At 41.5% G+C, this 23,099-nt stretch overlaps 1 protein-coding gene across 1 annotated transcript in view; it reads left to right on the forward strand.

Annotated features, from left to right (window-relative positions):
- Positions 1–28: 28 nt before the first annotated feature.
- The window catches only part of SMC2 (structural maintenance of chromosomes 2), a 147,035-nt gene continuing 123,964 nt past the window's right edge, over positions 29–23,099 (forward strand). The window contains exons 1-6 of the mRNA XM_030193751.1: positions 29–530; positions 5,266–5,415; positions 5,647–5,769; positions 11,249–11,287; positions 15,849–15,959; positions 16,038–16,082. Of these exons, the coding sequence (XP_030049611.1) occupies positions 363–530; positions 5,266–5,415; positions 5,647–5,769; positions 11,249–11,287; positions 15,849–15,959; positions 16,038–16,082 (636 nt within the window). The 5' untranslated portion in view covers positions 29–362. The remainder of the gene's footprint in view (positions 531–5,265; positions 5,416–5,646; positions 5,770–11,248; positions 11,288–15,848; positions 15,960–16,037; positions 16,083–23,099) is intronic.

Genomic DNA, 23,099 nt, shown 5'->3' on the forward strand with positions numbered 1-23,099 from the left:
TTTAAATTATTCCCTAAAATTCTTTAAAAAACAGTTCAAGGGTTCTCATAGATCCTTTCCCTTTCGCCAGCGTGAAAACGTTGAGGCTACCAGTGGGGATTTCGGTCGCTCAGACATTCAGGCAGTTCAGGACTGAACAATAGGAAACGGTTAGTGGTTGGGGGGCGCCAAAATTTAAGTTTTGGAGAAAACAACAAGTGGCTGGAGTAAAATTTTGTGTGTTGGTTTCGGTTTGGCCTCTTTGTGTGTGTACCGGGCTGCTCGTATTTCTCGTGGATCAGTGTCTTCCTTTCCTGAGTGAAGGTTCAGCGGTTGCAGGGTATCATCATCGCTGGTAGCGGTTGGGAGGCTGGAAGAATAAAATGCACATCAAGTCTATCGTCCTAGATGGCTTCAAGTCCTACGCACAGCGCACCGAGATTAACGGCTTCGATCAGCTCTTTAATGCTATTACTGGCTTGAATGGCAGTGGCAAGTCTAACATCCTTGATTCTATCTGCTTCCTGCTGGGCATCTCCAACCTTTCGCAGGTATACTGCTGTGTACGCGGCCCAGGCCTGTAGGGATGATCGGATCACATATACCAGTACACTTTATTCTTGGTGTCCTGTTTTATCTGGGATCGATGTAATAAGCTAAGGGTTAGAGCTGTAATGTTCTCAAGCTCTTGAAAAAAAAAAAAAACCCCTGTCATGCATTAAACAAGTCATACACTGGTAACATGTTTGTAGACACAGGAGGGCATTGCTAATAATTGACATGAAAACATTTCTACATTCTAGTACATCAGGGATCAGTGTAGAAAGCCATGTGTGGATGGCTGTGTGTGTGGCTTCTATGCTATGCAGAAAGCTAATTCAATGTAACCTTTATGTGCGCAGACCTAGAGGGGCATAATTGAACGAAAACGCCTATCTCCATGGGCGTTTATCTCCAAGAACGGGTCCGTGAAGGGGTGGACCGAACCGTATTTTGAGAAAAAATAGACGCCCATGTTTTATTCAACAATGTGTGAGCTGGGCGTTTTTGTTTTTCAGCGATAATGGAAAATGAAAGCGCCCAGCTCAAAAACGAATAAATCCAAGGCATTTGTTCGTGGGAGGGGCCAGGATTCGTAGTGCACTGGTCCCCCGCACATGCCAGGACATCAACCGGGCACCCTAGGGGGCACTTTTACAAAACCAAAAAAAAAGGTAAAAGAGCTCCCAGGTGCATAGCACCCTTCCCTTGTGTGTTGAGCCCCCCAAATCCCCCTCACAACCCACTGCCCACAAGTCTACACCATTACTATAGCCCTAAGGGGTGAAGGGGGGCACCTACATGTGGGTACAGTGGGTTTGGGGGGGTTGGACGACTAATAAGCATTAAGCAGCACAATTGTAACAGGTAGGGGGGATGGGCCTGGGTCCACCTGCCTGAAGTCCACTGCACCCCCTAACAACTCCTCCAGTGACCTGCATACTGCTGTCAGGGAGCTGGGTATGACATTTGAGGATGAAAATAAAAAGTTGTGAAACATCATTTTTTGTGGTGGGAGGGGGTTAGTGACCACAGGGGGAGTCAGGGGAGGTCATCCCCGATTCCCTCCAGTGGTCATCTGGTCATTTAGGGCACTTTTTGGGGCCTTATTCGTGAAAAAACAGGGTCCAGGAAAAGTGTCCTAAATTCTAGCTAAAAACGCATACTTTTTTCCCATTATCGGTGAAATGCGCCCATCTTTGTTCGGCAGATAACCACGCCCCAGTTCCGCCTTCGCCACACCTCTGACACGCCCCCATCAACTTTGTCCGCATCCGCGACGGAGTGCAGTTGAAAACGTCCAAAAATCGGCTTTCGATTATACCGCTTTATTCGTTTTTGTGAGATAAACGTCCATCTCCCGATTTAGGTCGGAACTTGGGCGTTTTTCTCGTTCGATTATAAGCTGGCTAGTGTACTGTTGGGATAGGGTTGTTAAGTCGATCCACACTTGCCTGACAGTATTGATCTAGTCATAGGTTTACCCCCATTACTTGCAGAGACTTTTCCTCATATTTTCTAAGCAAAGCAAGACTACAAGTCCCAGTGTGTAATTGGGTAAACCCTCCTAGACAGGATCAACCCCATTGCATGAATCTGAATCCAGTTCCTGGATGTGCCCAGACAAGGGTTTTGCACTAAGTGCAGCTTCTTGTATGTTGGCACTTTAATTTTCTTCAGATATATGCACATCTATAGCTATTCTGTACATAAATGCTAGCCATGCAAAAATTTCTTGCACATGAAAGTTTTAATGTTTGTGTGCAGGGCAACACCTGCAGATGTTTGCTGGCACTTGAATTTTTGAATAGACACAAGCACATTATTGCTGTTACCCATCATCTGTGATTTAAGGTTGCACCAACTTACACCTGCTATAAGTGGGTATGCCTAAATGTAGGTATATTGATGCTGACATATGTTAGTATTCTGCGATGGAATCTTGGTGCCAAGATGCCATCACAGAATTGATGCTCAGTGGGTGACATTGAGGTGCCATTATAGAAGTTTTCTTGTAAGTGTCTAGTATCATTTGAGTAGAGAGGTGTGGTAGCCGTGTTAATCCACTTTTACAGGTAATCAATAGAAATAAAACATGGAAAAGAAAATAAGATGATATCTTTTTTTATTGGACATGACTTAATACTTTTCTTGATTAGCTTTTGAAGGTTGCCCTTTGTCAGATCGGAAATAAGCAAATGTTTGTAGATGACAGTATATATAAGTGAAACATCAAAGCATTCCAGTGACAGTCTAACAGGATGGGGGTGGATAGGTGAGAGACAGGAAGATGGACAGGGGGAAATGCATGGAGACAGGAGAGTGACAAAGCAGTACAATTTTATGGTTTATAATGGGCTAGAAAACCCAGATCTTTGTTAAGTCCTGTCTGGTGGGTGTCAAAATATTTAATCATTCTGACTTCAAAGGTCTTAAGTTCCTGTATTGTTTTAAAGTTCCCTTTTAGGATTCTTACCATGAAATCAGTGGTACAGTGTTCTGGTTTTGTAAAGTGCTGCCCCACAGGCATGACATCTTTATTGGTACTGGCATTTTTCATATGGTGTCTATGTAAATTAAATCTCTTCTTTAGCATCTGACTTGTTTCTCCAATGTAGCAGCCTTCATTGCATTTTTTACACTGAAAGATATATACCACATTTGAAGATGAGCACGTGAAAGATTCCTTAATGTTGAATATTTTTCCTTTGTGAATGACCGTGGGGTCGTGCGAAATGTTTTGGCATAGTTTGCAGCTGGATATATTGCAAGGATGTGTGCCATTCTTTTCTTTTTCAGTCTTTGTTGGGAGCTTACTTCTAATTAGGGGGTGGAAAGCAGGGCTTGCCTCTTCATATTAATGTGTACAGTGCTGTGTACGTCTAGTAGCACTATATAAATGATAAGTAGTAGTAGTAAATTCACTTGTTATGTATCCTATAATGTTTATTGTAAGCCACATTGAACTCAAACTTGTTTGGGATAATGTGGGATATAAATGTCACAAATAAATTGTGTCCAACAGTGCCTCCTTAGGACATCAACCAGATTCTTTAGGTCTGTGTTGGTGTCTCCTTATGAGCCCCTGAAAGTGGCTTCTTTGAAGGACTGTACTTCAAGGCAATTCTGCTAGAAGAAACTTGGAAATAGAGGCCCTATCAGGCCAGGATCCCTTGATTATCTCAAGAAAAAAGGCTATTGTCTCTGCTTCTCCCTAAGGTAGTTTCTCAGTTTAATCAAGTCATTTTATTACCTACAGTGGCAGAAGTTCAAATTATGGGCCCACAGTCTGAGGAGAGTTCACTTTAGGAAGATACAGGAGTGATTGCAGATGGGCTCCCTCCTTTTTTTTTGGGGGGGGGGGGGGGGAATCCTGCACTGTAAATGCCATTTGAGCCGAATTAATGGCACTTGAGCAGAATTTATGCTACTGACTAGTATGTTTAAGGCAGCTCAGTGTGAGGACAAAGAAAAAGAGCTACATAGTCTAATGTGAGTATAATGTTTTGCTGAATTATTGGAAAGCTACCTTCTGTAGGTCCAACTGTTCGGTCTATTCACTAGCTCTTGAAAGAAGAGGTGGCATCCTAGACTTTGATTTGCAGATGGGTAAAGGAAGTGATTTGCTTCATCCTACTTTTAGGAAAGTACTTACAGTTCCCAGAAGGGTTGAGAGCTCACTAATTAGAGCTTGGGCCTCTTGAGCAGAATGTAGGTCTAGCCCATCAGAAGATATTTGCAGGGCAGCCATTTGATCTTCTTTGCACTTTTGTTTTCTAAGCCCTACCAATTGGATGTACAAGCCAGGGAGATGCAACTGTTGGAGGAGTTGTCCTGAAAATGATCTTTGTTTCCTCCTGTTCACTCTGATCATAGCTGGATACATCCCACACATCTGAACTGGTCTAGGAGGGCAGTAACAAGCAAAGTTTTTAAAATTTCACCATCTTTAATTTCCTTTTCTTTAGTTCTGCCAGACTGGTCCAGAACCCTTCTGAAAGATTTGCTGGCTTCCAGGTATCTGCTGTATGGTAAGCAAGAAGAATAGATGGAAGAAGGCTTTGTACTCTACTCAACTGGTTTAATGCTCCGGTTGTTCACTTCCCTTTTGAATGTTCGCTGTTGAGGGCTCCCAGCAAGTCAGGGTTTTTTAGAATAGCTCTAATAAACCTGTTGTGCATATTCATTAGGGATATTCTGAAAACCTGACGTGTTGGCAGCCCTCAAGGGCTGGGAATGGATAACACTGGATCTGGTGCAACAGCGAACAGGTTTTCAGGACGTACTTAATGAATATACATATAACAGATTTATTAGGGTTATCCTGAAAAACCTGATCTGTTGTCAACCTTCAAGGACTAAAGAGTGAATACCACTGCACTAGATCATATAGTAAGAAGATGGCATGAACGATTGTCCTGCAACTAGAGGAGTATAACCCACTTGTCTGGACTGGTCTGACAGGACTAAAGGAAAGGAAATTAAAAGCTAACTTTTATTCATATTCCTGCTTGTGCTTCTAGTGTTCATGAAGTGGGATAGACAGTCCTGTCTGATGATAAATTCCCACAGCCCATGAGCTCTTGGGAATGGAAAAAGTGGAAATTTGGTTACTGGCTTGTGTCTTTGATGTTTCTCTGGTATAAGACAAATTAGGAGTAAAATTGAGAATCTGTACAAGAAAGGAAAACTAAAACATAAATATGATTTTTTTTTCCATTGAGTTCTTGCTCTGTCTTGTTTTAGGTGCGAGCCTCCAATTTGCAAGATCTGGTATACAAAAATGGCCAGGCTGGAATTACAAAGGCCACCGTATCCATCATTTTTGATAACTTTGACAAAAAAAATAGCCCACTTGGATTTGAGACCCATGATGAAATCACTGTTACCAGACAGGTTAGTCTGCACTTGTGTACTCTGGCTTGTGGTACTCAGCCACTCCTGAGAAACATTCAGTTTATAGAATTTTACAATTTTTGAATGCATTTATTTACAAGGAAAATATTTTATAAAAATACTCAAAGTTCATTTGGAAAACATTCATGGCCCTATAGCACCTTTAAAGTATATACTGTAATTAACATTTCCCTTTATTTATGAAAAACTTGTTTCCCTTCTTGATTGCAGGTGGTTATAGGTGGTAGGAACAAATACTTAATCAATGGCGTTAATGCAAACAATACCAGAGTTCAAGACCTATTCTGCTCTGTTGGGCTGAATGTCAATAATCCACATTTCCTCATCATGCAGGTATAGTATGCATGTTCTGAACGTACCATGTTGGTCAGTGTGTGGCTGTAATTACAGTTTTAAAAAAAGTGAAATTTCTGATTGTCTAGTGTGATATGTATATGTGTGTGTATATATGTGTATATATATATATGTGTGTGTGTATATATATATATATATATATATATATATATATATATATCATTTTAGCTCATAATGGCATGAATGTTAGTATTCACCTCTTCCCTTCCCCTCATGCAGTTTCCATGTCCTTTGGTATGCTATATAGTGGGGATGGGTTTTCATTTCGAAAATACAGTAAAATGTGATGAATGAGGATATTTCTCATGTTACTTCAAATGAGCCTAGTGGATGTGGCACTGAAATAAACTGAAAATTTGTGCCTATGTATTAAGACGTAGCAAAGCTTAGGGGAAGGGAAGATGCTAAAAGAGAAGCAAAGAGTCAGCTGATGAAACATTTTGCCATGTAGCCAAAAAAGCCTATCCCAACCTCACTTTCCTTAATCTCATATCTAGTGATGCCAGCAAATCAGCATGCAACTGAAAGCACCAGCACTCTGGCATCATTTTCTCTCCTATATTGTGTAAAAGGGATAGGCACGCAAACGGTGGTAGAAGCAAAGGAGGAAAAGTACTTGTTTATCCTCCAAGAGATCTAGACCCAGCAGCAGCATTAGTTGAAATGAAGAGTCGCCCCTTGAAACCCTTGTTGTTCACTAGCCAAGATAGAGATCTTTTTGAGAGGAATATACCAACAGCTGCAGCTATGGGTTCTAATGAAAATGTGAAAAAACAGCAACCTGTTCGTATCTCCACACGGGGGCAAATGAAGGCAAAGGTAGTACAGGGTGAGGAACGAGACCAGCAGTAGGTAAAGCCACTGAAGCACGTTAGCAGGTTCACCTTGTTTCCTGCTGAAAAGCAGAAGGAGCAGGTTTTGGCAGATAAAGAATCTGATGAATGGTCAAGTAAGGAATTGCCAGCAGAATGCAAATATTAAAAGTTTAGTAGCAGAAGAAGGTTTAGATACTAATTGCTAACGTGAAAGGCACTGAGAAGGTAGGAAGTAATACTGGCAAAGGCTCCTCCCAAAGAAGCAGAGAGGAGATCTCATAAAAAAAATCAGACGAGGAAGCATTTAGAACCAGAGTTTTGCAGACGATCATTAATAGAAGAAAGCAAATGAGCCATATTTTAAATAGTGGCATGCTGCATCATTTGCATGAACACATGTTTGAGTTCAAGGTGACGGGCAAATACCTAAGTACAGTTATGTGTGTGTGTGGGGGGGGGGGGGGGGAGAGGTGATCCTACGCTATTGACAGTACGCTTTTGGGGTGGGGAAGGCCTGTTGGTTTCTGCCAGCACTTGTGTTAGTGGTACATTGAGGCCTGATTACTAAGCTCTTTCATGTAGATAAAGAATAGGAAACAGCATTAGTAAATTGAGCTCTAGTGGGCTGCAGCAGATCTCTGAGGAGATGCCCCTGCCCCCTCTAAGCTTGGGAGGAGACAACAGTGGGAAGGAGGGAGCAGCAAGAAATACCTTATTGGCTGGCTCCTAAATTCACAAAAGATTGTCAAGCCCTGGCACAACCCCTCTACCAATCTGATTTTCCCGCTTTTTGTTATGTCTAGTTTTGTATTTAGTGCCATATGTTCTAACTCTATTTTTTAATTTCTGGCATTCAGGTATAGACCATTCCAAATTATCTATGTTTATATTCAGAACATCCCTAGAAGTTTAGAGGGCTAAACTGGAATCATTTTTTGACAAATCTTGATTAAAATACAACTGAGCCATTTTGTGGGAAAGCTACTCAATCGGAATAGTTCATGTTTCCCATTTTGCTGGTATTCCTGGAAGATACCTGTATTTCAAACATGGGCTCCTGTGTGATTGTGGGCTTACCCTCACGATTCTAGTTTTAAAAAAACTCACTCTCTCTGCGTTTTAAACGTTATTGTCAGGAGCCTGGTTCCAGTAGTGGTAGTGTGCATTGATGTAACAGGCCATATGTGGTCTTAGAGATTTGGTTGTTAAAAATACAGACATCTGCTCTCACTCTACTTGATGACATAAAGCCATCCACTGCCAAATCAAAAAGGCTTGACATATTTGTGCTAGTAGTGAATTTAATGTCTTCTTGAACTGAGTTCCACTTATGGTTAATCATTTTTGTTTATCCATTTATAACTTTTTTTGTATTCTTTGCTAGTGAGGTTTGTACCCTTAATTAAACTAGGTGTTATCTTTGGAAACAGCATTTTAACTGACATGTTATACAAAAACTTTTAGAAACAAAAGGAAGTGTTTAAGCTGTTATACATATCATTAGTGAGACAACTTATAGTTGGTCCTTGATGGGCAGAATTCTTGCAGATAGTCACATTTTGCTGGCAATTGGGAGGGTTTTTTATTTGTTTTATTTTTATTTATCTTGAACCTTCTCAGTGGCAACTGAAAGCAACTACATTCAGTTACAATAGGTTCCCCTGTCTCTGGAGGGCTTATAGTCTAATTCCCTGTTTACTAAGCTGCGGCTTGAAGTCTCGGCAACCATTTTAAACGAGCAGCAGCGAGAGGATCAGCGGGCAGGAAAGCGTGGGGACCTTTCTTGCCCCGAAGCAAGCCACTAGACTACCAGGGTAATCTGAGGTATGTGCAGGGAGGACGTCCAGGGCTGAAGGAGAGGTGGATGGATGGTGTTGTGGGTGGGAGAGAGGGAGGGAGTAGAAGCTAGTTAGGGTAGTCTCTGTTTCCCCTTCCTCGCACAGCCGTCATCGCCGTACACTCAAAGCAAACAAACCTATGAGCTGCTGCATCCACGTTCTTTATTGTTGGTAGCATTTTTATTTAATCTCACTTATATTTTCAAACATACCGACTTGTGCAGCATACGGATGTACACAGAGGAAGTATAATAACGGAATAACTTTTCATAGGTAGAGTAGGAATTTGTTTATAAATTGTAATCAGTGTGCATTTGGAGGACCTGGTTAAAGAGACACCCTAGCACTGTTAAATTCGTGCAGAGATTTTTTTTTCTCCTGGTAATGGGCCACTAAAACAAACATGTTATCAGAATAATGTACTCAGAATGCAGAGTTTGTCTGTTTATTACATTTATATCCCACATTAAACATGAATTAGGTTGAAACCAGGGAGCATTTACATTTTTTTCCCTCTGCCTACATTAAAAGAAAAAGATAGCATGTGGGAATTTGATCCTTTGTTTTATGGATTGCAGTGGTATATTATAAAAATACACTTGCCTTTTTTTTTATTACTACTACTATTTCACAGAGAGGTACTGAATAATGAGGGAAGGGTTTCCTTCATGCAGAAGTTCTGTCCAGCGTCAGTCTAAATGTGCCAACATTGTCCAGTTCAGCACACTATTGGCCACCAAGTGTATACAAAGTTAATTATGTTCAGTGGAAAATAAATCTGCTGCCTCAGGCTGCTTGATATGTGAATATTCTATCACTGTTTCATTATTGCTACCAAGTATTACATATTAAGGGCCTTTGCTTTAATTCGTTTATCCAGTCCTTACATGCACATGGTTTTGCTTTTTAAACCCAATGGTGAATCCTAAGGGTGGTTTGATCAATTAAGTATAAACTGTGTTGTTTCTGACTTGTTTTGGACTGCTTTGGGTCCTGCTAATCTGTATATCTGCTGTCTTAGCAGAGTACAGAAGAAAATGATTACTTTTACTAGAATTTTTACTGCTTGTGGCATCTGGCTTTCGTGGGGGGAGGGGGGTCAAGGTGACTGTGGCACGGCAAGGGCTGGGTGGGCCGGGAGCTGGGATGGAGGCGATTACTTGCGGCGGGGACTGGTTGGATTCCTCACAAGGACAGGCTAGATTCCCACTGGGATGGGTGGGGATGGGTTAGATTTCTGTCCAGTGAATTGGCTATGTCTGCATTGCTGCGCAGATTTGTAAAATAAGGGGGGTAAATTAGGTGCAGATCCCCATTAATCTGGGACAACGCACATAAATTGTGGGCACTCCCCTAATTTGCCCGTGACCCTCCAATGGCTGTGCCCCCTTTTGGGACCCCATGTAAATTTTGATTGAATCCAATTAGCACCAGTAATTGCTTAAGATCTCTATTGGCACTAATTGGCTCGTTCAGGTAAATTGCGCACACAACTTTTAGTAACTTTTATGGAATTTGGAGTACAATGTGATCTCAAGTAGAGTATTGCATTCAGTTCTGGTCGCTGTATTTAAAAAGAGATATAGCGGAATTAGAAAAAATTCAGAGTGACCAAAATGATAAAAGGGCTGGAACTCCTTTCATATGAGGAAAGGATAAAGAGGTTAGGGCTCTTCAGCTTGGAAAAGAGACAGCTGAGGGGAGATATGTTTGAGGTCTAGAAAATCCTGAGTGGTGTAGAAGTGAATTGATTTTTTTTTTTTTTTTTTACTCTTTCAAAAAAAGAACAAAGACTAGGGGACACTCAATGAAATCACATGGAAATACTTTTAAAACAAATAGGAAATATTTTTTTCACTCAAAGAATAGTTAACGTCTAGAACTTGCCAGAGGATTTGGTAACGGTGGTTAGCGTATCTGGGTTTAAAAAAGGTTTAGACAACTTCCTGGTGGAAAAGTCCATAGTCTTCTATTAATACAGACATGGGGAAGCCACTGCTTGCCCTGGGATTGTAGCATGGAATGTAGTTAGTGTTTGGATTTCTGCCAGGTACTTGTGATCTGGATTGGCCACTGTTGGAAACAGGATACTGGGCTAGACGGACTATTGGTCTGTCCCTGTATGGCTATCTTATGACAGATCCAGCTGCCTGTCCAGTTTTACCAGCACAACCTGTTGAGATAACCCAGCTTTACTCCTAGATCTATTGGTATTTCAGGGCAGACTGGATGAGCTGGATAGTCTTTTTCTGCCATTTTTTACTTTGTTACTTTTTGAGCCAAGGATAAATACACTTGGAAGCAGTACATGTATTTCATTTTTCAGACCTTGAATCTCTGCTTTGAAATTTGTTTACTGATGAAAACATTGTACTTGGCTAGTAGGACATGGCTGATTTTCATCCTTGGCTTCTTTAATACTGATTCATCACATCAAGGCAGTTGACAGTCATGGTAAAGCTAAACCAGGTTTGAAAAGTGTTGCATTAGGGGCTAATTCATCATCCTTTTAAACAAAGTCCCATGGGAATAGGGTATAAATAAAACCTGCTTTCCAGTTAAGGGCTTCATTTTATAGATTTATTGTTCTCCTATGAGGTTTGTAGGCATCTTCCCCCCCCCCCCCCCCCCCCCCCCCCCACTTTTCAGCTCTCTTATCCTGCTGTGACTTCTAAATAAATGTTGTTTATATAATGTGTGTATTTATAATACTGTCCTGATATTTTGTAGGGTCTGGCACTGTACTTTGTACTACTTTAGCATTTGAGGAACATGTTGTGAATATTGTGCTCCTTTTATTTTTAGGGTCGAATTACTAAAGTACTTAATATGAAACCTCCAGAGGTGAGTTGAAAGCAAAGATGGCAAAAAACTATTACATTATTCTACTTAGATTGTCTTTTTTATAAAATATGGGGAAGTGCTGTTTTTAATTTTTATCATGGTGTCTTCTGGTCTTTCCTTCCCAAATGGCATGCAACAGTGATTTGGAATTTCCCTCATGGACCAGTGCTGCTTGTTAGCAAGCATGGGCCATCACACTAGCAACAAGTCTCTCATTTGTTTTCTTCTTCTTGATTATCCCAGTACACAGGGAATGCAAACCCAATCCCCTTGCCACACCACTACATTCTGAGACATTTTAGTATAGCCATAAGAACAAAAGATACATCAGGCCAAATTCAAAGACCAGCACTCTTGACAGTGATCAGGATGGGTCACAAGTACCTCATAGAATACCAAAGAATATACCTATTCCTTTGTTACTCACTCCCAGGTATAGAGTCTGTTTTCCAAGTCTATATAATAGTTCATGGACTAAAACATTTTTTTTAAAGTCCACTTATGCTGTCTTGACTACATTCTTGAGCAAAAAAAGTCCATAGTTTAATTTTGCATTTAGTGAAAAAAATACTTCATATTAGCCAGACAAGTCCAGGTACCTGAGTTATACTTCCCTTCCAGCAGATGAAGATAGGAATAAGAGAATATTGGTATACTGATACTTGGAACAGGCAACGTTATTTATTTATTTAGATTTTGCTGGTCCAAAAATATATGTGCATTTCCCAATTTGCAAACAACAAAATGAGTCAGTATTTGCAACCTGCTAGAGACAAATTGAACTCTGTGATAACGTTATATCTTTATATTGCTGACAAAATGTTAAATGATGGTAGCAAATACAGATTAATTTTGTTTGCAGAGAAGTGAATGCTCAAGGCATAGTAGTGGTGAAACACTGGCCTCTGCTAGGAATCTTTTTTGCCTTTGGAGGAGTCATTTTATGAAAGAATTTTGAGTCCAAGATAAGGAACTGAGTTGTTCCACATTTTTGCACTAGGACTTTTCAAGTTTGTTTATATGCTTTTCCCTGTTGAATCAAGCTTAATGGAGAGAAATTTATGACGGATAACTGAGAGAGCCCTAACCTACAACTGAATGAATGGCCACAGGTGGTGCAATTCTGAGGTCTTATCCTCCTATTTTGAATTCACAGAGCAGTTTCTTTTTTCAGTTGCATATTTGGAGGCCTTTTTACCAAACTGTGGTAAGCAGTAACGTGCACTCACCACAGGTTAAAAATCAGTACTGCTGTGGATACAGATTTAGTTACTGCATCAACTTTGGTAGCCACAGTGGTGTTGGCACCAGTTAAAATGTGGATAATGAGGGTGTTCTTTAAAAATAAGGAAAAGACTTTTAAGGGACTGAGAATTCAAATTTTCCTGGATGTTTCATGAGACATTCATTAAAGACGTCAGCAATTTCTTCTAATGAAATCAGATGTGCTTCAGTTGGGGGCTACGTTTTTCTTACGTTATCCTTGTAAATGTGTGCTCAGATACCGATCGATTTAAATATGTTTTTTATGAACCATCCCATCTTACAGTTTTTTTTGTTTTTTTTTTTAAATCATCTAAGCGGAGCACTGGGAGGTGATCTACCTAGTGTTTGGCTCTCGTTTTATAATAGGATTCCAGGGGCATGTTAGGTCACAATTTGCAGTTATAATTTCCATAATTCTCCACTGTTTGGAATATTGGATCTCATTTGTGGACTTGAGTATGATTAACGGAAATTTTTTTCTTTTTCTCTTTAATTGCTTTATTATTGCTATATGTTTAATGTTATCATACTTTTCTGTACAAGTAGTATTTTTTGCTTGTTTAATGATTGAAACATTGATATATTTTTTAAAAAATCAGTACTGCGAGCCAAGTTTAGGCATCTCGTGGTAGTTTTGGCATCTGCACATTCTTCCCACACATGTTTGGGGATGGAAAGTAGGCATGCCCAGCACTAATCGGTTAGCACGGCTATATTGCCATAAGCTAACCAATTTGCGCATGGTTAATACGGGAGCCCTTGCCACTTAGAAAATTAGGTATTGGTAAGGGCTCCCATTCTAATGTCCGTGCACTAATTGGGAAATTAGCATATAGCCATTAAAAAAGGGAATAGGAAATGTGGCCATTTTCAGCTGTGCTAAAATTGACCTCAGCGAGTGGGAAACCCATGCGCTAGTCAGAGTAAGCCACTTTTTTTGCGCAGCTTAGTAAAAGGGCCCTGTGACAAAATAGTGGGTTTTTAAGTCTGTAAAACTGTATTAATTATTTCTTGAAGTGTATTTCTCTAACTTGGCCAGCAAGTGGTGCATGTTTATGTTTAAAGCTGTTATGAAGAAATGACTGTTCCCTATTTAGTTAGCAGAGATAAGAGGTAACCTGCATTCATGTGGCCAGCTTCTTTTAAAACTTGTGGTTCTGGGCTCTGATTGGCCAGGAGCTCAAATTCATCTAGGATGTACTGGCTTTTGTCCCAGTCTTAGCCAGGGAGAAGAGAGAGAAAGATCTCTTTGCTGAGACCCTGTGAACAGTTATATTTGATATCCTGTGAGCAGCTATATGTCCTGAACTCCTTGTATATTATTTAGATAGTTTTATAATTGATCCATATTCAGTTACTGTTTGCTGATTGCACCTTTTCTGTTCATTGTTCTAATTTTTCATGACAATAAACATTTTTAGTTTATTGCCTCTGCTTATCTGGACTAAGAATCCTGGTGGTTTGAGCGTTGGGTCTATGGGTGCTTTCTAGAAACTGTGAGACCACTGGGAGTGTGGCCCCAGTAACCTAGAAATCACTTGGGAATAATTTGAGAGCGAGAAACTCATCCAGAGGTGGTTGGAACCTTGTAGTGGGAGGAGGATGCTAGTGTAAAGTACAAGCGGCAGGTGGACCTGAGCTGTGCTGGGGATAGACCCTCTAAGTGGCTGCAGGGTTAGCCCCAGGTGGGTGGCTTGGCGTTCCATGACAGGCCCCTTGGTTTGTTTAATGGATTTTAAAAAAGCTACAACGGGAGCATGTCATATAAACTCAAGCTTGGCTTATGGTGCAGCCAGGTAGAAAGCATGGATTTGGGAGTTGATGATGGACTAAACTCATGAGGAGGGGATTTGGGAGTTGGTGATGGACTAAACTCATGAGGAGGGATTAGGGAAAGATACTATTCTGGGATCTTGCCAGGTACTTGTGACCTGAAATGGGCCTGATGGACCTTCGGTCTGTCCCAGTATGGCAGCGCTTTTGTTCTTCATGGGGATCAACAAACATTAAAACATAAAGCTGATATAATTGTTTTAGTCTGTTTTAATATCACTTAGTCATCAAGGTGTAACTACCACCAACTAGCAATCAGGGCTCCCAAAACTTTCACCAAGTAGTAATATCTTCAGGTTTTTCTTAAACCTTGCAAGTCAGATTCTAGTAACATTTGCAGGGGAAATCAGTTGGCCCATGAACCTAAAAGATTCATTGAGAAGCACATTACATAGCTTTAAAATGAAAGTTCATCCAGAAGAGCCTGTTGAGAAGAGTGTAGGGCACTTGATTGATAAGAGGGTCACATTTGCATAAGATCATCTGGGAGTAGCATATCTTTACCTTTAAAAAAAAAATCAATAAAAGTTTAAATGAGAAGTTATATGTAACTGATGAAATGAAGCCACACACGGTGATATGGTCAAACCATTGACTCTCAATGAGTATTTATGTAGTAACATTCTGAGTCAACTCTTAACATCTTGACCAAGGAGGATGGCAAGCCAAAATAAACTTAATCAAGTATTGAAAAATTATAGCCTGCAGTTCTGAACAGAAATTTATCTAGGTATTTAACTAAATGTAGAGAAGAGCATTCATTCTAGTAGTCTTGCTGTTTGTTTGTTTGTATGTTTTTATAATGGTTTATATAGATATTAATGTTGTAATTTGGGTATTATGAGGAATGCATGAAGAATACATTTATGAGTTATACAGTGCTATGACCTTCCCTAGAATAATAGTTAAATGTTAAGCCATTTCTGGATAACTTCAGTTTCTTTGTCTTAAAAGAGCTGTAACTGAACATAGAAGAAAATAATTGTTGACTTGAAGTTGCATGTTTAGTTGAGGGTCCAAAATTACACCAAGGTGACGGACTTCAATGTTAATTTATTGGATGATGGAGACTATGCTATCCTAGAAACAAAACACTTCAGTCTTATTAAAATTAAGAGTGAGATACCTTTTTAGCAGTAATGCCAAATCTTGTACAGGTCTGAAGACTAAATTGCCCTTTGGCCATTAAAGATGCTCCTTCCAAAGCAGACCTAAGGCAGTTTAGCAGGGCAGTATAGAGAAACTTGTTCCACCACTCCTGTGGATAAATAGAACTAGACACCATTCTAAGCATCAACTACTGTACACAGTTTTAAAGAACCATAGTATTATTATTGAAGCATATATTCTGAACAATATGACTGTTACAGACCAATCAAGCACCAAATGATTAAGTTATAAAATTGTTTCTGATATTTAAATATTTTATGTTTTAGTAACTTTCTTGAAACTGTTATTTCAGATTTTAGCAATGATTGAGGAAGCAGCTGGCACCAGGATGTATGAGTGCAAAAAACTTGCTGCTCAGAAAACCATAGAGAAAAAAGAGGCTAAGCTAAAAGAAATCCATACGGTAAATATTTGGAATTCTAAACTACTTTTGTCATTTTTTTTTTAATTTTTTTATTAATTTACAATATGTTTTTCTCAGATTTTAGAAGAAGAAATCACACCAACTTTACAAAAACTGAAAGAGGTAAGCACTTCAGATTCTAACTTCATTTTTATTGGCACTTTCCATTTCATTCTGCCAGATCAATCAAACTTGTGTGTTGTTTTCCCCTGCCAGTAGATGAAGATGATAAATCATTGCCGACTTTGCATCAACCTATATAGGGAACCAGTGGGGGAACCTGCTAGTATTCTGTTTCCAGCAGATGGTGCAGCTGTGTGCTCTGGTTCTGTGTTGGAAACGGATTTCCTATGACTGAGGCCTTCAACCTGCTTCTACACTTGAGCCATGACTAGGTCCTTCCAAGGTGACGGTTAGGTCCTGGGTGATTCTTCTTTTCCTCTGGCTTCTGCTGACACTTGAAAGGGCTTTGTGGTCCTTTTCCTGTGGCAGATTCAAAATCATTTAGCCAGCCAAGCAGTGAGCAGTTTAGAGGCGCTGATTGACTGAGAACACAACTTCCACATTCCCAGTCAGTTTGTGTAGCATGGCCTCTTGAAACAGCAGGTATAGTTTTAATTAGAGCAAGGGTGCTGGTGACGGTCATGTAGGAGCTGATAGCATAGCAGTGAAGCATACTGATGCAACATGCTGAGGGAAGCTTAGAGGAATGCAGTGTGCATTAGGATCCAGAGTACAGATTCCCCTTCTCTTGTGAATAGGATGGTAAGTCTGGCTGCTTGGTTATCAGAGGTATTGGTGGGAATGGTGACTTTGGGGTATTTAGTATCTGGGAACCTCAAGGTGGCTAAACAATGTGATAAGGCATTGGCCAAAGCTAGAAATATGCTAGGCTGCATATAGAAGCATAACTTGCAGGAAGGAGATGATAATGCACCTGTATAAGACACTGGTAGGGCCTCCTTTGGAATACTATGAGGCATATTTTCAAAGCACTTAGCCTTCCAAAGTTCCATAGAAACCTATGGAACTTTGGAAGGCTAAGTGCTTTGAAAACATGCCTCTATTTTAGTCTCTTTATGTCTTTAGCAAGATATGGCCTCCAAAACTGAAGTTGGTGCAGAAGAAAGTGACCAACCAAAATGGTAGGAGGTCTCTATCAGAAGGCATATGAGAAGAGACTGTAAATTCTAAAATATGTATACTTTAGAAGAGAGGAGGGATGGAGGAGATATGATACAGACTTTTAAATACTAGAAAGGTATTACAGAACAAACAACAATCCTTTTTTTAAATGAAGGGAAGCTCTAGAACTAGAGGACATGATATGAGGCTACAAGGAAGTTGAATCAAAAGCAACTTCAGGAAATAATTTCTCTCCAGAAAGTGGTAGATGCCTGGAATTTCCTCCCAAACGAGATGATGGAAGCAAGAGCAGTGCTGGGAGTGGGATAAACACAGTGGATGCCTAAAGCGCAAGAGGGTGTAAACCAAGAATGGAGCATCTCAATTCAACTCTTGTAAAATGACTCTTTTGCTTATTCTTAAAGAACCATGGGGAAAGTAATATGCACCGCACAGGAGGTACTCCCCTGGCAACTCTACTTGGCAGACATATCTTTATCAGCTTTCATCTACTACGTTCTGTATTTTGTTTCAGATGGCCACTATGCCCACTTTTTGGTTGCCTTCAGGTGCAGGAGACATCCTCAATCTTGGCCCCAGAATGAATTTTCCCAGGCTTTGTTGTGCTGGAGAGTGTGAGCTATGCAATTCATTTATTATAATTGACAGCTCTATGCAGCAACAGCTGGCCACAGAAGAAAACTGGTTCAGAGTTAGGCCTAGTTCCAAGAAGACAAGAGTGATCCAGGAGCAGCACAGATCTCAAGTGAATTCTTTGGTTTCACACAAGCACAGCAGGTTTTCTTTGGATGAGAATAATCCATCTGAGCGATGGAGGTCAGCAGACTGAAGAAGTGGTGATTGGGAAAAATCCTCAATCAATGAAGCTTTCTGTCTTTATCTCTCAGGCAGGAGATCTGATGGAGGAACCCAACTCTCCTGGGGACTGTATTGGTGCACAAATTTGCAGGCATGGGAACATGATTACAGCTGAGGGGAGAAGTCTCAGATGCAAACTGAGGGGGAACAAAAGCCTAGGGTAGATGTTTACCAAGGGAAGATCAGAGCAAGCCCTGAGGTTACCAAGGATGTATGCTTTGGTCTTGACAGTGACCTGTAGGATCACTATCGGTGGGGGAGGGCTTACAGAGTGCTTATAGATCTGCATGACAAGAACATTTGTTTCAGTCTTCCTCTACAGAGGATATGTGGCACAGGATCTGTTGCAATGAATTTAGTTACTCTTGTATGGAACTGTGGTAGGTAAGACCCTCTCTTGTCTGATTAGAGTGAGTTCTCTAAAAGTTCAGGTTGTGACTTTGGCCTTTTTCAGGGGCTGACTACACAAGATTTCTCTTTTGGCTTATCTGGTTATTGCTTGATTCTTGCGGGGAGCGGACTGCTTGCAGCCTGCCTTTTGTATGCCATGTCCAGAGTGGAACCTTAATTTAGTCCTTCGAGCTCTTCAGATGCCTGCTTGTGAGCCACTCCTTAAAGCCTCCTTGAAAGATCTTGTGCTGAAGACAGCGTTCTTGGTGACTGTTGTGTCAGCATATAGGGTTTTGGAGCTTCAGGCTCTCTTGTCAGGATCCCTTTCTTTGCTTTTTGGAGAAGGGGTCTCCTTGCACATGGTTCCTTCCTGTCTTCCAAAAGTGATATCAGCATTTCATCTCAACCAATCTGTGGAGCTTCTGTCCTTTGCTTAGAGTCCTCATTAGATAACTGGAAGTTACGAATGAGTTTTGCAGATTGAACAAGACTGTGCCTGTTTGGTAAACAGAGGCATGGCCTCATCGCTTCCAAGCCCACAATTGGTAGATGGCTGAAGGAGACCATTGTGTCAGCTTATTTGCTTGTGGGGAAGCAGGCTCTTCAGGCCTTGTGGGCTCTTTCTGCGAGGCGTATAGCAACACCCTGAGTGGAGGCTACCTTATTGTCTCTGGATATTTACCAGGCGACAATGTGGTTGATGCTGTATACCTTTTGTTAAGCACTACAGGTGGATGTATGCTCAGAAGCGAGTTTTGGGGCTTCAATCCTCAGGGCGGTGGTGCCAGGATCCCACCCACTCTATAAATTACTTTCGAACCTCCCACAGGTTCTGGAATAGTGGGAAACTATGTAATGGAAGGAGAAATTAGGTCTTACGAGAGATTTTCTTTCCATTAGTCTTTCCCACTGTTCCAGAGTCCTGCTTGAGGTTTCTGAGATGTTTTAGTCAGTGTGAAGTAATGGATCAAATAATATCTGTTGCCTTGCATGGTGCTTCTTGCATATCTCTTGTTCTGTACAAATTGTTCAGAGATAAGAGGTCTACTACACGTTTGCTCGTCTGGTTTTTGTTAGGTTAGCAAATTGTTTAAGGTTGTTGTTTATTCTCAGTTTCTCCTTACTGCTTGCCTACGTAAATACTGAGGAGCCTGATTGGGTGCCAAGAAAGATGTTTCAGCTCAGTTTTCAGTTTATTTCTGGTTAGGAAGGAAGTTTAAGGTTGTTGTGTTTATTCTCAGTTTCTCCTTGCTGTTTGCCTCTGTAAATACTGAGGAGCTGGATTGGGTGCCAAGAAAGATGTTTCAGCTCAGTTTTCAGTTCTATATTTCCACCTGCTGGTTGATAGATACAACTATTCCAGAACCTGTGGGATAGTGGGAAGGACTAATGGAATCAGGTAAGACTTAATTTTTCCTTTTAACCTATTGTGTGATCAGGCAGCTCAAAAGTGGTACTTTTTGAGTAGCACATTTCAGGTGGATTTAACTCCACTTTCTTTTGTTAAAAGTGAAATTCTTGTGCGCAGTCATTGTAGCAGTGATGAAGGGGACAACACCTCACATACCTGAATCTTTTTTTCAGGTTTGTGTTTTTGTTTAGACTGAACACTTGTCCCGAGGACGTTCTCATACATCCCTATATAGACAGTTGGTTGATCAGTTGAGTCAGGCAAAGTGTGTGCAGAGGTTTCAGGAAAATATGTTTCTTCAACAGATTTGGGTTAATGTAATGGAATTTACAACCTTGAATCAGAATATAACCTTGCAATATTTGTCATTCAGGGTTAACTGAAATGTGTACATCACTGTCCACATAGAACTAATAAGAATTAGCATAATTTTTTCACTGCAAACTTAAACTCCACTGTACTAGTTTTATCATTTTTCAATAAAAGACAATCACTCGCTTTTTGTATGAATGAGATTTTGTACTGTTGGAGGGGACAGGATGGCAATGGGGATAGACTTTGTCCCCATGTTCTCCACTTCACCAATACCATTTTTTCATTGCAGTGTCCTAGTGAAACCTCTACCATGGGCTTCTTTTACAAAGCCGAGCTAGCGATTCCCATGTGGCAAATGAGAGGAAGCCCATAGGAACTGAATGGGCTTCCTCTCATTTGCTGCACTGAGAATCTGTAGCACGGCTTTGTAAAAGAGGCCCCGTGTTTGTTACTGACATCTCCGATATTGGTAGGAAAGAAATCAAAAGTGAGTGTAAGAAATTTTAATTTTGTGACATATTTCACTTCATCTGAATTTCTGAAAGGCTCTGAGCATGTTCTCAACAAATATAGCAGGTTGGCGCCTTGTTACTCGGAAAGGTTTACACAACATCCTTCATAAACCTTCATTCCACCGGCTCAACATTGTCTAAGAGATTCTCAAATTCACTATCCATCATTTCCCTGATCTAAGGGCCAACAAAAATACCTTCCTTAGTTTTGGCATCCCCAATACAGTAATACAGTAAATGACAGCAGGTGAGGACCTGCATAGTCCATCCAGTCTGCCTAACGAGGCGGCTAAAGCCGCATCCACCACTCTGTGCAGGTTATAGTCATTCATGCTTAAACACATCATGCCAACCACACTTGCTATTTAAGATATCTTATGCTCTCCCTTAAGATGTACCGCACTCTCGCTCACAGCATGCATATGATAAAGTGATGTACAATACTGGACTTGCTGAATCTTCATCTGTCTTTTTTTTTTTTTTTTTTTTTTTTTTTTGTTACATTTGTACCCCGCGCTTTCCCACTCATGGCAGGCTCAGTGCGGCTTACATGGGGCAATGGAGGGTTAAGTGACTTGCCCAGAGTCACAAGGAGCTGCCTGTGCCTGAAGTGGGAATCGAACTCAGTTCCTCAGTTCCCCAGGACCAAAGTCCACCACCCTAACCACTAGGCCACTCCTCCATTTTGTGGGACGCAGACCTTGGAATTCTGTCTGACACTGGCCTTTGTTCCTGTACTGTTGCCCAACATAGCACTTCAACAGCCATGTTGTGTTTCTAACCTCTTTCTATTTAGGCATCCCCTGTGTTTATCTGAAGCATTTTTGAATTCCCTCTCCATTTTTGCCTCCACCACCTCTTTTGGAAGGATGTTCGAGGAATCTACTACCCTCTCTGTGAAAAAGTATTTCCTGACGTTACTCCTAAGTCTACTTCCCTGTAACCTCAATTCGTATCTCCTATTTCTACTGCCCCTACATCTCTTGAAGAGGTTTGTGTGTGTACATCTCTCACTTGAAAGTCACGCAAAATTCACTACAAAGAAAATGTTCAATATGATGTGGTTACTGAAACGCGTAAAACCATATCTCCTCCTGAAAACTTTCCGGAACTTGGTGCAATTTGTGGTTCTTACCCACGCCGACTACTGTAATAGCATTTTCCTAGGCTGCAAGACCTATATCCTGAAAAAACTTCAGACTGCCCAAAATACAGCAGCAAGACTCATATTTGGCAAATCACGATTTGAATGTGCAACACCTCTTTGTGAAAAACTTCACTGGCTCCCTTTCAGAGAACGAATCAACTTCAAGATTCACATATTAATCCACAGGATTATCCGGGTTACATGCTCAATCTGATTAACCTTCCCTCCAGAAACATATCTAAAACTTTGTGAACTTACCTCAATTTACATTACCCCATTGCAAAGGACTCAAGTACAAAACTTACTATGGATCCAACTTCTCCTTCTTAGACGGCCAGCTTTGGAATGCCCTCCCCAGATCCATCCGATCAATCAGCGACTATCTACTCGTCCGTAAAGCACTAAAAACCCATCTGTTCAAGCAAGCCTACCCAAATGACCCAATTTAATCCTTTGACCCATTTACCCAATACATATCCAGGTGACAACGATGATGACCCAGACTACATCTCCCACCAAATCTCCCTATGCTTATCCCTTGTCCGTGTCAGGGTTGGAGATCTCATGAGCCCTTTGGTCCAGCTGGAGGGATGAGGTGATGGTAGACACCAGCCCTCCAAGGGACAGCCGAACAACCCCAAATCTTCACCTGCAGCGACCACCGTTCCTCAGGGGTTGAGCCCCCAGGTGCGGGCGGCCAACAGGACTTCTGGAGCTGCAGGGGTTGGACTGACCGCAAATGACAAGAGTCCAGGTGGCCGGGCCGGGCTACAGACAACGAGAGGACTGGAACCAGCAGAGGTCAGGGCAGCAATGAGCAGAGAGTTGTCAGGAACCAGCAGAAGTCTGGGCAGGCAGCGAGCAGAGAATTGTCTGGAACCAGCAGAAGTCTGGGCAGGCAGCGAGCAGAGAATTGTCTGGAACCAGCAGAAGTCAGATCGGGTCAGGTCAGGCAAGAGCGAAGTCAAGATACCACACGGAAGCGCGAGCCCTCTGTGAGTAGAAGCCGAAGCAAGTAGTTGCGTTTCCCAGCTCCTTAAGTAGCCCCTCCAATTCGGGAAAACGAGAATCAGCTGGCAGGAGGCAGGACGATGGGAGACCCTGCGACCCACGTCATCAAGGCCGGCCAATCAGGATTGGCAGCCGGCCGACGGAGGCGAAGACCAGCCTGGCCAATCTGGAGGGACCAGGAGGCGCGGCTAAGCCTTCCGAGCTCCACGCCTGGACGGAGGTGACGCCCACGAACGCCGGCAAGCCCCAACATGGCCGGTTCTCCACACGCGGCTGGAACTCCATGCCGGCAAGGCAAGAGGAGCGAGGTGCGGCGCGCTGGTCCACCTGTCTGACCGCCGCTCCGTGCT

The sequence above is a fragment of the Microcaecilia unicolor genome, chromosome 2, assembly GCF_901765095.1.
Source record: "Microcaecilia unicolor chromosome 2, aMicUni1.1, whole genome shotgun sequence".
Taxonomy (NCBI): Eukaryota; Metazoa; Chordata; class Amphibia; order Gymnophiona; family Siphonopidae; genus Microcaecilia; species Microcaecilia unicolor.